Source organism: Canis lupus, chromosome 6 (assembly GCF_048164855.1).
Source record: "Canis lupus baileyi chromosome 6, mCanLup2.hap1, whole genome shotgun sequence".
Classification (NCBI taxonomy): domain Eukaryota; kingdom Metazoa; phylum Chordata; class Mammalia; order Carnivora; family Canidae; genus Canis; species Canis lupus.
In genome coordinates, this window is record NC_132843.1 from 27,298,533 (window position 1) to 27,313,796 (window position 15,264).

At 34.6% G+C, this 15,264-nt stretch overlaps 1 protein-coding gene across 3 annotated transcripts in view; it reads right to left on the reverse strand.

Moving 5' to 3' along the window:
• The window catches only part of RPRD1A (regulation of nuclear pre-mRNA domain containing 1A), an 81,908-nt gene that overhangs the window by 22,390 nt on the left and 44,254 nt on the right, over positions 1-15,264 (reverse strand). Inside the window, exon 7 of one of the 3 annotated variants that reach the window (XM_072829297.1) lies at positions 12,648-14,442. The exons of the other annotated variants lie outside the window; for them this stretch is intronic. Coding sequence (XP_072685398.1) covers positions 14,323-14,442 — 120 coding nt within the window. The 3' untranslated portion in view covers positions 12,648-14,322. Of the gene's footprint in view, positions 1-12,647; positions 14,443-15,264 lie in introns of those variants that run through there. 3 annotated transcript variants of the gene reach the window in all.

The window sequence follows — 15,264 nt, forward strand, 5'->3', positions numbered from 1 at the left end:
AGAGCCCAAACTGACAACCCAAGCAAACTCACTAGTACCGGTCATTCAGATGGTCCACTCCTCCCTGCAGATAACTTCTAAGACAGGTAGTGAGTTGAGGAAAAAGGGCCACCTGGTATAAATGCATGATACCAGCTACTGGATGGGAACACAACACTAGATTCCGGCAGGCATAAAGCAAGCTGTACTGTTTGTCCTATTTTCCTTCTTTGTCCCAGTTTTCCTTCTGTCCTTCATCTTTTTTTCCTCTTCTGCTTTTGTTGCCCTGCCTCATCCTGTGTTCTACTGTCAAAGGAAACTCTTACACTATTATCATTTAGAATTGTAATGTGAAATTTTCAGTTCTGCTTTACTTACAAGGCATCTCCAACTTTCACACAAAATTCATTTTATTTGAAATGTATATACATCAATATGCCTAACATACACATGTATATACAAAATATACAGGTAATTCAGAACAGCTTTGACACCAAATTCAGGTTTCACACTATAGTTAACAAACGGGTCAAAGCTACCCCATGATGCTATAGTCATTTCAGTTCTGTACAGCAGTCTGTGAACTTATGTGGGTACTAATATTTGTGATAAGAATGATAAAAAAGACATGCTACAGGTGGCAATATTTAGGTACACTCAGATACTCCCTGGACTTCAGCTGGTTGGCTGTATGTTCCATATTAAAGGAAAATGAAAATAGAATTTTATAATTCTAAATTGGGATTCAGCGTAAAAAAAATACCAGGGGTCCAAACACAAAAGGAATTTCACGAATCCAAAGAGAAGGATATTGCTTCTTTACATGAAAAGACAAGAGAAAATAGCAAATTGTAGCACATGTTTTGCTTTATAGACTGAAGGAAAGTTGATGGGACTATGGTCAAAATCAACACTGCAGTTTAGTCCAAGGCACTAAAAACTAAATCCTTCTTCCAATTTAAACATTAGCTCTTCCTACTAAATGTCATTCCTATTAAGTCACGAGAATATTATTTAAAATTGCATCTTTTAAATAATTCATCTATGTCCTTACTAATTTTACATCTCAAGTAACACATAGGGGCTTAAAAATCCTAATTGCAGGGGTACCTGGACAGCTCAGTTGGTTAAGCATCCAACTCCAGTCATTATCTCAAGGTCACAGGATCAAGAGATCCAGCCCTGTCAGGCTCTGCACTGAGCATAGTCTGCTTGGGATTCTCTCTTACTCTCCCACTGCCTCCCTATCCCCTGATTACACTCTCAAAACAATAGCAACAACAAACCAAAAACCTTAAAAAAATATTGATTTTTAAGAAATTTGCCTGGGGGGCAGCCCGGGTGGCTTAGCGGTTTAGTGCTGCCTTCGGCCCAGGGCCTGATCCTGGAGATCCGGATCGAGTCCCACATCAGACTCCCTGCATGGAGCCTGCTTCTCCCTCTGCCTGTGTCTCTGTCTCTCTCTCATAAATAAATAATAAAAAATCTTAAAAAAAAAAAAAAAAAGGAAAGAAATTTGCCTGGGGAGAACATTATATATTACATAATATAGAATTTTTTTGCTAAAATGTCCTAAAATCTATTTTTATTCACATTTTTAGGAATGCATTATGTGCAAAGATAGAACACTGACTATATTAAGTTCAAACTTCATCAGCAGGTCTACTTTTCCACAATCTCACAAAGTAGCTAACTTATCCCACTGTTTCACTCTTATGCTCTCATTTTATAGCCATTCTAACTATAAAGCTTTTGCTTATATTGTTTCCTTACTTACCTAGAATTCCCAACTACTCCTTTGTCAATCAGCATGTAAAAATACAGAGCTTTTTGTAACATGGCTGCAAGGACCCTGTTATCTTTTGATGGATACTAATTAGGGGTGGGCTGCGATCTCCAGGTGTTTAGGCATTTTCAGTACATCACCGTGCTGGGTTTTCCATTATTTCCTAGGAGAAATTTCTTCCCGCTGCATCTACTGCCTTATGTATTGGCTTTCTGAAAATGCTCGGTGGTTCCAGTGATATTATCATCTTTACATTATCTATAGATTATGTAACCTGCTTGGGTTGTCAGTAAAGTGGACAAATTCCAACATGGATTATAGTGATTGTTTTTTTGAATATAGATGATCCTCATCACTCTTGGGCCTCACCAGCCAAAAGAGACACTGCTCTTTTCCTCTGTTGCAAGCTCCCATACAGATACCAATTCCTCACCATTGCAATCTGGTCCAAGAAAGGATATACATCAGAATTTGACCTCCCTGATTGTTTCCATTCTGGAGTACGCTAGTTCCAATCTCCTGCTTCCAGGTGTTCCATGTGGGACGTAGAACACTTGCATAAATGTTCCCACTTTTAGGGAGAGTAAATGCCAGGATGTGGTTCTTCAATTCAATTCCTGTCAGTACCTATCTTCTAATAATACTGTTCACTAGGACAGGCTCAGGTGGTTAAAAGCCTGCCTTTGGCTCAGGTCATGATTCCAGGGCTCTGGGATTGAGCCCCGCATTGGGCTCTGTGCTCAGGGGGGAGCCTACTTCTCTGTCTGCCCTTTCCCTCTGCTCCTGATCTATCACTGTGTCTCTCTCAAATAAATAAAATCTTAAAAAAAAAATACTGCCATTGGGAAGCACCCATCATTTCTTATCAGAGCAGAGCTATGACATGTATTATATAAAGTATAACTTCTTCATTTCTCGTATATCGATATCTTTTAAGCAACCTTGACCAATCATTATGAACAGAATTTCCTGTGACAGTGAAAATGTTGTGTATCTATACTACCCAACAAAGTGGATAAATTTTAATGAACTTAAATAGCACAAGTGGCTAGTGTCCATCTACTGACATAGTGCATGCAGTTCTGTATCTCTCTCCATTTCATCTCAACCTCTCCATTTTATCTGGCTTTCCATTTTATTTCTCTGCTCTCACTTATTCTATTTTTATTATATATTATCACCTTGTTTTGTATTTATATAATAGATATGTAATATAATATGTAAGGTATCTATATATACATCTATTAGTTATATGATAAAGACAGTCTATACTAAGTTTTATACATTTATTCTAACATCTTAAAATAGAAGTCAAGGGTTGTCTACCTAAGCAACTATCCTTTTATCTACAGAATAGAATGAAAATCTAAATCATCAAGGAAATAATGTGACACTTTATTTGAATCCAAATCTCTCAACATAATCAATTACACTTCAGAACACTGGGGTGAAATGCAGAAAACACCCTAGACCAACTTGATTTCTGAGACAATTACTTTCCTAAGGAGCTAAAAAGGTGAACATGAACAAACACTATACTTAACTTTAAAGAGGCAGATTCCAGAAGAGACAAGTAGGTCTGATACAGTAAGTCAGAATCTCAAAAAATGATTAAACACATTGTTTAAAAAGAATTTAGGAATCTAGGCACAATCCTTGAGATGCTAATAATGTAACTAGCAATATAAACACTTCATTTTTTGAGAAGACCATGGAAGATAGATATAAGCTATCTAGAAAACCTCCAAGTTTTCTTATCTCGGGCTAGAACTTCTGAAGTAGTTAGTTACTATACACTGGGCAGGTTTAAGTACTCAATTCATGTAAATCTCATAATAACCATATAAAGCAGATATAATTATTATTCCTAGTTTACAAACAAGGAAACTAATGTACAAAGAGATCAAATGTTTTGCCTAATGCCACTGAGCTAGTTAAGTGGTAAAGCCAGAATTTAAACTCAGATTATCCAGTTCTAGAGTTCTCACTCTTCATCCATCACAAAGCTAATGTGCTTCTCGAACTGTTCACTAATCTAAGACCAAAGTCAACTAAGAAAAGTTTCTAACCACAGACCTGTTCTGGCCTTATCTCTTCAACACATAAAAGCATTTTATCTAGAACTCAGAATATATCCTTAAGAAATCTGAAAAGAAAGCAAGCAAAGAAAACCAAAATAAGAAATGAGAAAAGTTTTCAAGAAATTCTAAGGGCTGAAATATTGACTCAATAAGATAATAAAGATAAACATATTTTAAAAATTAAGTTTGTAAGAATCTGATGAACAACTCACAGAATGGCTGGTGTTAAAAAAAAAAAAAAAAAAGAGGTATGAAGTAGTCCCAATACTAACATGATAAAAAAATGCCAACACTCCATTGTTAAAAATATGTACATTCCATAAAAAACAAACACACATACACACTTCAGAGCCTAAGGAGTAAAGCTTATAAACAGCAGAAATAAATGCCATAAAAGTATTTATGCTAAAGTAAAAATTTTATTTACTGGACCTTAAATATTCTTTATTAAAAAAATAAAAAAACATAAAGACACATTATAGATCTTACTATAATTATACTGTTTACTGAAATCCTTAGATCCTTTCTCGGAGCCCATTACTTTCATCAGACATACACTTTTAAATATTTACTTACATAATTCCTCAACTCATGGATTAGGAAAAGTAATCTAAAAGCAGGCAGAGCAAATGCGTTAAGCACTCATTGCAGTAAGTAAAATGATAACCAACAACAAAAATCCCACATTAAGGTTTGTAAAAAATTAGCACCTAATTAAACAGTATTTTACATTTACATTAAACAGGTCCAAACATTCTCAGTAAGACCGTATCAAACTCTTCCAGGCATGACTATTCTAGTAGTTATGGACATTTATAATACTGATTTTCGTGTGGGTCACTTTAACAAGACAACCCACACCTATTGGGAGTCTCAACAACACGAAGATCTAGGCAGACATGCAAGGACTTGCACTATTTTTGTCACTGGTACTGGATGGTGTGGCTGCTGTGCTGGCAAAAAGAGGCAAAGTTCTAGTCAGGTCTGGGCTGACTTGGCAAACTCACAAAACTCTGGCACTACCATCTCCTTTGATTTCCTTCTGACTTGCCCCAGAATTGTAGAATCTGTGAATTGTCCCAGTAAAGTTATAATAAATCCTTTTCAACAGATAAAATCCATTTTATGAATCCCATAAAAATGTGGGAAAACAATCTCAACTCCTATCAGACAAGCATGCTGTAAGGATGAATACAACAAAAACAGCAACAACAAAAACTCAAGGAAAATATTAAAGGAAAATTATAGAAGTAAGGATAAATGAGGAAAGATAAATATGAAGATTCAGAAGATTCAATATAACAGGAATCTAAGGAAAAACTGAAGAATCAAAAAAAAAGGCAACTTAGATCTTTGCAATTAAAGGGAACATTAAATATCAAGCAAAAAAATTTTTAAGAGTTTATTTATTCATGAGAGACAGAGAGGGAGAGTGAGAGGAAGAGGGAGAGAGAGAGAGGCAGAGACACAGGCAGAGGGAGAAGCAGGCTCCATGCAGGAAGTCTGACATGGGACTCAATCCCGGGTCTCCAGGATCAGGCCCTGGGCTGAAGGCAGCACTAAACCACTGAGCCACCCGGGCTGCCCCAAATATCAAGCAAAAATTAACAAAAGACTAATATCCTACATGTGTGTTAGGCAAAGCGAGCGTTAAATGTGCAAGAGAAAGGAAAAATATAGTAACTGGGCAAAAGAGAAAAAGAGAAGAATGATTCAATAACTCTATATGCAGCCAACCAGTCATTCATGAGTAAAAAGGAAAGTCATTCTCAGACATGCAAGGACTTGCACTATTTTTGTCACTCTTCATGATTTTTATACCTGTTTGACAGTTGACTGAAATAGCTATTCGTGTAAAATTTTTAATGACAAATACATGAAAAATGGTAATGAAACAATAAAAAAATAAAAATATTCTTTATACATGAATAAAAGAAAAAAAGCCTATAAACAAAATTGGACTAGAAGGAGGAAAGGAAGAGAGGGGAAAACTAAGGGGCTATTATCTCGAATTATGCATTTTCAATATCAACAGTAGATTCTGGTTTTTATCTTCCATTCTGGATTTTTAGTATTTTCCATTTTCTCCAATGCAGAAGTGTGTGTGGACACATATACAAACACATAAATATATATATATATATATATTTAATCAAATATGTTTGTGAAAATTTTAAAGAAGTACATATGTTGCTAGCACTTTTCCAGAAAATGGAAAAGACTGCTCTCAAAACAGTGTGCTCCCTTTTACATCAGAAACATTCAAGCAGAGGCTATCTTTTGAGAAATGTTCTAGAATAACATCTAGGACAATCCAGCACTGGTGGATTCATAATCTTCAAACTTTTTCTCCCAGGAACAAATTATCCTCAACCTTAGTCTATATATGTCATCCCTTTATTGCAACAAAAAAACAAAATGAATTAAGTATATGAATAGACATTTCTTCAAGATAATAAAGCAAATCCATTAGGATGGCTACCATCAACAAAAAGAAATAACAAGTGTTGTTAAAGAAGTGAAGAAAAAACTCCGTGCATTGCTCTAAGAATAAAAAATGGTGCAGCTGTTATCAGTGATATGCTATGGTACAAGCAGTTTCTCAAAATACTGAAAACAGAAATGCCATGTGATCCAACAATTCAACTTTTGGGTATAAACCCAAGACTTGAAAGCAAGGACTCTAAAGAGATATTTGCCAAGAAGCCATGTTCGTAGCAGCATTATTCACAACAGCCAAAAAGTGGAAACAACCCAAGTGTCCATCAACAGATGCATGAGAAAACAAAATATGGTATATACATACCATGGAATATTATTCAGCCTTTAAAAGGAAATTTTGCACATGCTACAACACTAATAAACCAGAGGACATTATGATGAGTGAAGTAAGTCAGTAACAAAAAGACAGTGTATGATTCCACTTAAATTAGGTTCCTAGTCAAATTCAGAGACAGAAAGAATGGTGGGTGTCAGGGTTGGGGACTGTGGGGAATGGGGGAATTGGTTAATGGGTAGAGTTTCAATTTGCAAGATGAAAGAGTTCTGAAGATAGTCTGCACAGCAATGATAATGTTTTTTAAATTACTGAAGTGTACATTTAAAAATGCTTAAGATGGTCAATTTTATGTAATGTGTATTTTACAATATTTTAAAATATGAAAGCAAAAACTATACATCATTTTAATGGCTCCCAGAATTTCCTCTACAAGTTAGCTACTTGCATTTTTTAAAGATTTTGAGAGTGCACACATGCATGTGCACCCACAGAAAGGGGGAGGGGCAGAGAGAGCAGACTCCCCACAGAGCAGGGATCCTGAGGCAGAGTTGATTCCAGGACCGTGGGATGATGACCTCAGCTGAAGGCAATGGCTTAACAAACTGGGCCACCCAGGTACCCCTAACTAGCTACTTTTAGGGCATTATGCAATTTAGATGACTTGGTAAAAGGAAAAGAGCAGAAAAAAATCATTATGTAAAATAAGGGGTTCTGATACTTATTATCACTATCTTTACACAGATTGTGTCATATGAATTTACATCAACAAAATGCAATTGAGACATCTCCACTTTCACCTCCTCTTGTCACCAGATATCATTTTGTTTTCCTAAATTGTAGCAGATTGAGCATGAAAATCACTTGATCTCGCTGCTTTATTTTCTCCCCTACATCTAGGAATTTATGAAAAAATTACCATAGATAAGCAAAGATTTAGCTAAAAGGTAATTCATTTTTTTAAAAATATTTATTTATTTATTTATGATAGTCACAGAGAGAGAGAGAGAGAGAGAGAGAGAGGCAGAGACACAGGCAGAGGGAGAAGCAGGCTCCATGCACCGGGAGCCCGATGTGGGATTCGATCCCGGGTCTCCAGGACCACACCCTGAGCCAAAGGCAGGCGCCAAACCGCTGCGCCACCCAGGGATCCCGCTAAAAGGTAATTCAAAACAATGTTTTTCAATAGCAAGAAACTGGAAAAAATTGCTAAATAAAAGAAAGATTTCATTTTAGATCAGAGTATTAAAAAAATGTTCCTGTAAATGTGTAAAAAATATGTAGAATAGCATGCACTATATGATTCCATCTTCCAAATCTTGTCAATATTTAAGAGGTAATGAGATTAGAGGTGCTGCGTTCTTATGAATGGTTTCTAAACTATGCGAAACACTTATTACTTTTATAATTAGGAAAACTTTGGTGGCAACTGGTCAATATTTTAAGAAAGAAAAAAAAAGGAATTTTGAAATAGTTCACTCATTATATGTCAGGTATCTCAATAAAGCTGGAAAAAATAAAGACTTCACTGCACAAACAAAAAAAAGTTTAAATTTGACCTACCTAAAACCAAAATCATCCTTCCCACCAAAACTACAAAATAGTTCCCTATTTTAATATTCTTTTAGCCAATGCCAGAATCATTTGCTCCAAGGTTTTCAAAATTTCTTTATCATGGATTCCTTCTACCTCTCTACCCTCAGATCCAATTTACATATTCTTATGATTCAACTGTTCCCTATACCTATTCTCCCTTTATTTTCTCACTGCTATCACCAACTATGGTTCAGGCCTTCAATACCCATACTATAAAGCTTTCTAGTTAAACCCTGCCTGGTCTCCTTATTGCAAATTTCTCCAGGCTTGCAAACATTGCCAGTGCTACCATTCCTTTCCATCCTCTGCACTGTTCTAACAATCAGTTCAATTTGGAATCTACTTTTCAATCTCACCTCACTTCTATTAATTCTCAAATGCTACAGTAAAAATAGTAGAAGTTAACAGTTACTGAGCACTTACTTTGCTTCAGGCAGGGTGCTAATTGCTTTGTGCCCATAAATTCTTTAATCACAAAGCCCCTCTAGAAGGGTATTTCTATTATCAGCTCTATTCTTTGAGCAAGCAAGCAAAAGGCAGTTACTGTTTAAATTCCTTTCTTTGTAAAAATAAAGAACACTGGCTTTAAAGATTCTGATTTCATTTGTGGCTTCAGTTCTTCCACCAGGTAGCACTGTGACTCTTATAAATTCAGTGTTTCTTCACTGCTGAGTACTGTTCACTTGTTATTCATACTTTCTAACATATTGTTAACATGTTATTCTACTGAAGGAAAAACAGGGCAAACGGGTAAAATAATTTTTGATTTAACTACAAAATAAATCACCATTTAAAATATAAATATTTATCTACTTCTTGCAAATTACATTTGTACTGGTATTCACTCATTCATCATTTGAATCATTTACTCATTCAACAAAAAAAAACTTAATGCCTATCAGGAGAAAAGCACTACTCCAAGAGCTTAGGATATGGCAATAAACATGAAAAACAAAACAAAGTTCTTCCTCTCATGGAGCTCACATTCTAATGGCAGGTACAGATGATAGCTAAATACATATACAAAGTTTTAAATTTTCAAATAATGATATGTACCGTGAAGGAAAAATAAAAAACAAAAAGCCAAAAAGAAAATGACAGTGGGGCGGCCTGTGTGGCTCAGCCGGTTTAGCGCTGCCTTCAGCCCAGGGCATGATCCTGGAGACCTGGGATCGAGTCCCACGTGGGGCTCCCTGCATGGAGCTTGCTTCTCCCTCTGCCTGTGTCTCTCATGAATAAATAAAATCTTTAAAAAAAGAAAAAAGAAAATGACAGTGTAACATAATAGGTAGGAAGAGGGCAAAGGGATACTTGAAGGACTCTGAAGAGGTGACACAGGAACATAAATCTAAATTTAAAAAGGCACCAGCTAAGTAAAGATCTAGTGGAGAGAGCATTCCAGCTACCTTGTTAGCAAAGCAGAAACCCTTATGTGAGAAATGTTTCACCTGTACAAGCTTTTAGAGTAAAATGGATGCTGCTTAGATAGTCCCAAGATAAAGCTAAATGGAGACTCATGACTAGTGATCTCATAGCCCATATACGGAGTTTCAAGTAAGATCTAAAAGTGTAATGGGAAGCACTGTAGAGTTTTAAACAAGGGTATGATGAGATCTGACTTCTTCAAAGATAAACTAGGCTGCAGTTGCATTGGCTCTAAGAGAAAAAACAGGAAGATCAGTTGTTAACAATCTAGGCAATGTTGGACCAACCCCTTAGACAAGGGTAGTTTCACAGAAGTTACAAAACACATATACTAGTTCTATTTAACAAGACATAATGGGCTTCCATTTTCATAATAAATTGAGCTCATATTTATCTCCACTCACTCCCCAAATGGCACTAAAATAATAAAACAATTTATAAAGGTGGAAACCCAAAGGAATGGAGAAGAGGGAATCGAAGTACACAGCTGTCAAGACACTTGTGAAAGATGGAAAAAACTGGAACAAGAAATAATGATCGAAAGTGATATAATTCATCCTGAGGAACTTTGGAGAGGCTCAGGACTTTGAAGTACCAAGCTCCTTGAAATACAATAGTAAGTCTTAAGGTTGACAATAAAGATCACCTGAAAATCCCTACATCAGTCTGTTACAACTCTTATCCCATAGAGCAAAAGATAGGAGTGAGAAACCAAGCCGAAGATCTGCATTTGAAAATCCAAATCAGATAAAAGGCACTGTTCTGAAAACAGATGCCCTATGTTATCTACCCAGCAATCGGATGCATTTTTTTCTAGAGAAAATGAATGACCCAAAAAGAAGACCATCACAATGATCTAGTATAATCTTACTGAAAGTTAGATTGATAACATGTATCAAGTCCTTAACATGAATCAGCAATTTCACCTTTAGGAATTTATCATAAAAAAAGATATACAGGAGTCAAGAATATACTACAAGAGATGTTCACTCCAATACTGTTTCTAGTAATATCCAAGCAACTGAAACACCTACACTATCAAAGAACATGTAGCTGTTAACTTACAATACAGCCGTTCATTAAAAAGGAAAACAGTGGCATAGAAGTTGCACATATATTATATGAAAACAACAGTATGCAAAATACAAGGTGCCAAAACACAGGGCTAATAAGCCTTTTGCTCAAGAAGCTTTTTTCCTATGATGAAAATAGATTACTTGCATAATCAAAAAAAGTGATTAAGATTATGGTTCTTGAAAAATAATCACAAAAATTTTACACTTAATATTTAGATCTCAAAAAATAATATAAGAAACCATTGAGTAATTAGTATATCTGCTTTTTAAAAAAATTCATAGGGACGCCTGGGTGGCTCAGGGGTTGAGCATCTGCCTTTGGCCCAGGGCATGATTCTGGAGTCCTGGGATCGACTCACATCAGGCTCCCTGTGTGGAGCCTGTTTCTCCCTCTGCTTATGCCTCTGCTCCCCTCTCTCTCTGTGTATCTCTCATGAGTAAATAATTAAAATCTAAAAATAAAAAAATTCATATAGCTCCATCTTATCAAATTTCTAAATTTAAATCAGTATGATTTCAACGAAAAAAAGTAAAATGTAAGAAATAAGTGAACTACAGATGAAAGCATACATAAGCAGTTCTCCATATTCTTACTACTATACCCTTAGTAATATATGAAACTTGATAAATAACCATCAAAAAGCTACATGCAGGTAATATCTTCAGTAAGGTTTTTAAATTTGTACTTTCAGTGCTATTTAAAATATTCTTCTTTCCTATAGTAAGAGGAGACATTAGAAACATCTAATCATTAAATGTCCCAGACAAAACAAAATTTATCTTAAGCATTTAAATAATGAAAACTGAACTTTCTGGAAAACAAAGTTTTATGAAAGTAAACTTTAGAAAATCCTGGAAAATACGGTCTAGCAGATAGAGGGGATGGACAACAAAAGTAAAACCATGCATTCAGAAATGGAGAAGGCCATTAAATTAAGAAATCTCTACTTAGGAAAGTGCCATTTGAAATATTTAGTATGAAAGCAAATATGTATAAAATAAGTGGAAGAAAGTAAAAACTCACATACATAATAATTATTTAAAATTGTAGACACAAACAATACCAAAAATTATACAAATAAAATTCTACTGCATAATTAAAGATGAGTAAAAGATAAATGGGCCAGCAGAATAAAAAAGGGACTACATTCTCATATATACATATATAGGAATTAAGTATAACCAAAAATAGCATTTCACAACATAATAAAAGACAGTCAATAACTGATTGATCATTAATTGATACATGACAAGGGACATTTACTTACTATCACTTTCAATTAGATCCCTAGGTCATATAAATTAAAAAATCCTAATGAATAAAATTACTAGAAAAAAATCTCCAGGAAAAGAGCATAGTATGTTTATACTTATGAATTGAGAATACTATCTTAACTATAACCAGAAAGCCCAGAATATATAAAAGACAAGACAAACATTAACACACAAACTTAGAACCAAATAGAAAAGTAGTCAAAGGAAATAGGGAATTGGCAACAAAAAAGGCTAATAAGTATTTTTATTTATTTTTATTAAGTTTTGCTAGTATTTTTAAAAGATGACCAATCTGAGTGAATAAAAAAATAATTTTTAAACAGATATGCAAAAATTTAAAAGATCAATGATATTCAGTGTGGGCTAAAGGAAAGGGTAAAGGAAAAGATGAACTCATATTGCATGATGTTTTAAAAGATAGAACATCTACACTTGAACCTAATGTAACACTATGCATCAATTATACTCATAAAGAAAGAACAAAAAAATTACAAATTTAATTAAAATTAAAAAAATAAAAAGGCAGAACCTTTTGGTGGACTTGAATACCCTGTCAACACTTAAACATACATTCGCTTGGACCCAGATATTCTATTCTGATTCCGACAATCAATCCTGCATATATACTTGCAAAACTGTATGAGTCTGCATCACTGGGATGTTCTCTGCAGCGCTACCTATAATGTACAAAACTAATAAAAGCAACTTAGTGGTTGCAATCTGACACCATGAGAAGAGGGACAGACTTAAACTAAACAAACAACATTCATACAATGAATACTATGCCCTCAATTTTAAAATAAGCTAAATTTGAATATACTGATGTAAGACTGCAAAAGATAAACACAGTCCTGACAGCTTTCCCATCCTGACTTACAGAACTTTGAACTATAATTTAAGAGCCATAAATTGTGATTTCCAATCTTCTATGTAAATCTATTTCATGGACTAGACAATCAATTTTCCATGGAATTCTAGCAATTTAAAACAGATCAGTGACATAAAAACGGATTTTATAAAATTGTATTTCCTTATACCAGCTGTATCATGAAAAAAGTATCCAAAACCGAGCATCAAAGAAATTCTTATTAAATATGAAAGAATTGCTGATCTCTGTATTTCCCCTCCCCAAAAGTATCAAACTAAATCAAAATGTCATTTTAAGTACCGTATCCATGAATGCCTTCCAAAAATAAACTAAGTGAACAAGAGTTTATTAAATAATTTCAACTTCTGAATGGTGAAATAGGATTTCTATAGCAATCTGTGACATGTCATTTTGTAAACATTAGATTGTCAAATATTTTAAGTTATCTGCCTAATAACCAGCTATGTTTGTCACAAGTTCCAAAAATAATGATTCATAATTTGCAAAATTAAAAAAAAAAACACTTCATGTTTTCATTCATTACAAATGCTTTAACAGCAACCTCTTTAAAAAATATATGAAATAGACAATCCCTGAATGGATACTTTACATTTATGTTCAATTTAAAGAAAAAAAAATGAAAACCAAAAAAAGGACTCATCAATACCTGGTCAATGACAGTTGGTATTCAAAGATGCAGATAACTGAAAAAGCTTATATGGTAAATATAAATCTTGATCGTTCAGTGTCAACTTCAAAATGATGCCATCTACTCAATACAAAAAATGTCTACCTCAAATCATTTCCATAATCTGACAAAGGAATCACTTAGTTCTAAATGGTAACAAAGAGTTCTGCGGAATGACTTCCTAATTTATTGGAAATCTAAATTTTTATTACTTGTAAACTAATGTTCGGTATAATTTAGGTGGTCTCTTTTTAATATAATATCCAGTGACACTGAAAAACAAAAAAGTGCCTAGAACACTTTAAGACAGTGATTACCTCTGAGGAGGGAGGAAACAGAAAGAGCTGAAGAGAGATTTTTTAGCTTTTGCTGTGATCTTAAATCTCTTTATGTAAAACCTGGAAGCAAATGTGCCTTTTGGAGAAAGAGTTCCTGGGTTCTTAACAACTCACTACCTCTTTGTGACCTTAGGCAAGTTACTTAATTTTCCTGGGCCTCCTCCCTTTCTTTACCTGTAAAACGGGGATCATTCTTCCTACTATATAGGATTAAATGAGTTGAGAGATGTGAAGTGCTTTCAATAGTACCTGACACATGGTAAATGTTATTGCTATTATTATCATCAGCCTCATCACCTATAACCATCTAGCTGAAAGAACTGGGAAAAGAAGGAAGTGGAGGGTGACATCTGATCTATTTCTACACTTAATTACATTTCAAACATAAATTCTATTTTTTGTAACCAGTGATTAAATAATCAAGCATAACAGTTTCAGTCTTCAATTCTCAAAAACAGGAGACAATACAGGCTTTGGAGTTTGATATTTATTTTTAGCAGGAAGAATATGCTAATGATGATGACATCGTTAGAAGATACGCCCATGTCCAATACCTGCAACAGAAGCTCAATAGAAGTTAAAGAAACCATACCAAAAGACTGAGGACAAAAATTGCATAACATTACTTACCCTTAACTCTGCTAACAATAAAACAAGTAACAGTATGTTTAAGAGTGAAGTTGCATCACAAGATCAAAAACTGGCCAAGTTAAATAACATATGTTATCGTCTTAAAATTTTTTACCTTCTCCTGTCTATGTACAATGACGATACTTTTCTAAATGCAGAGTATGATGCCAACAACTACGCTCTATATTGAAAAGGGGCAATGTTAAATTAAAAGCTGAGAATTTGGGGTGGGAGAGCTCTTGATCAAAAAGCTGGTCTCACAGATAGAAATGATGATCCTCTTTGGCAGAGACTGCTAAAACAAGAACTAAACACGAATAAAAGCAACTCTAAATAGAGGCAGTATCATACCTACAAATTTATAGAAAATGGTTTAATAAAGGGATCCAGACAAATGAGAAATTCTTGTACATATACATATGGAATAAAAATTGCTATAGCAATAAACAATTTTAAACAAAAACTAGTCAAAAAAGATTCTGGCTCATCCACCCCTGACAACAACTACTCTGCTCGAAGGAAATCGGAAAATGTTTCTTTTTTCACCCCTGCACCTCCAGATTCATCAACAGTATCAATCACCACTTAACTTAAAGGGGTGATGACTTTCTTCTCCCTAAGGGTGTGTGAGAGCCAGAAGTGAGGTGTGGGAATATGTTAAGCATCAGAATCAGGGATGGAACAAAAGACTAACTTGAAGACTAACTTCTTGAACAGAACTGATGAACTGTTCAGGGACAGAGAGA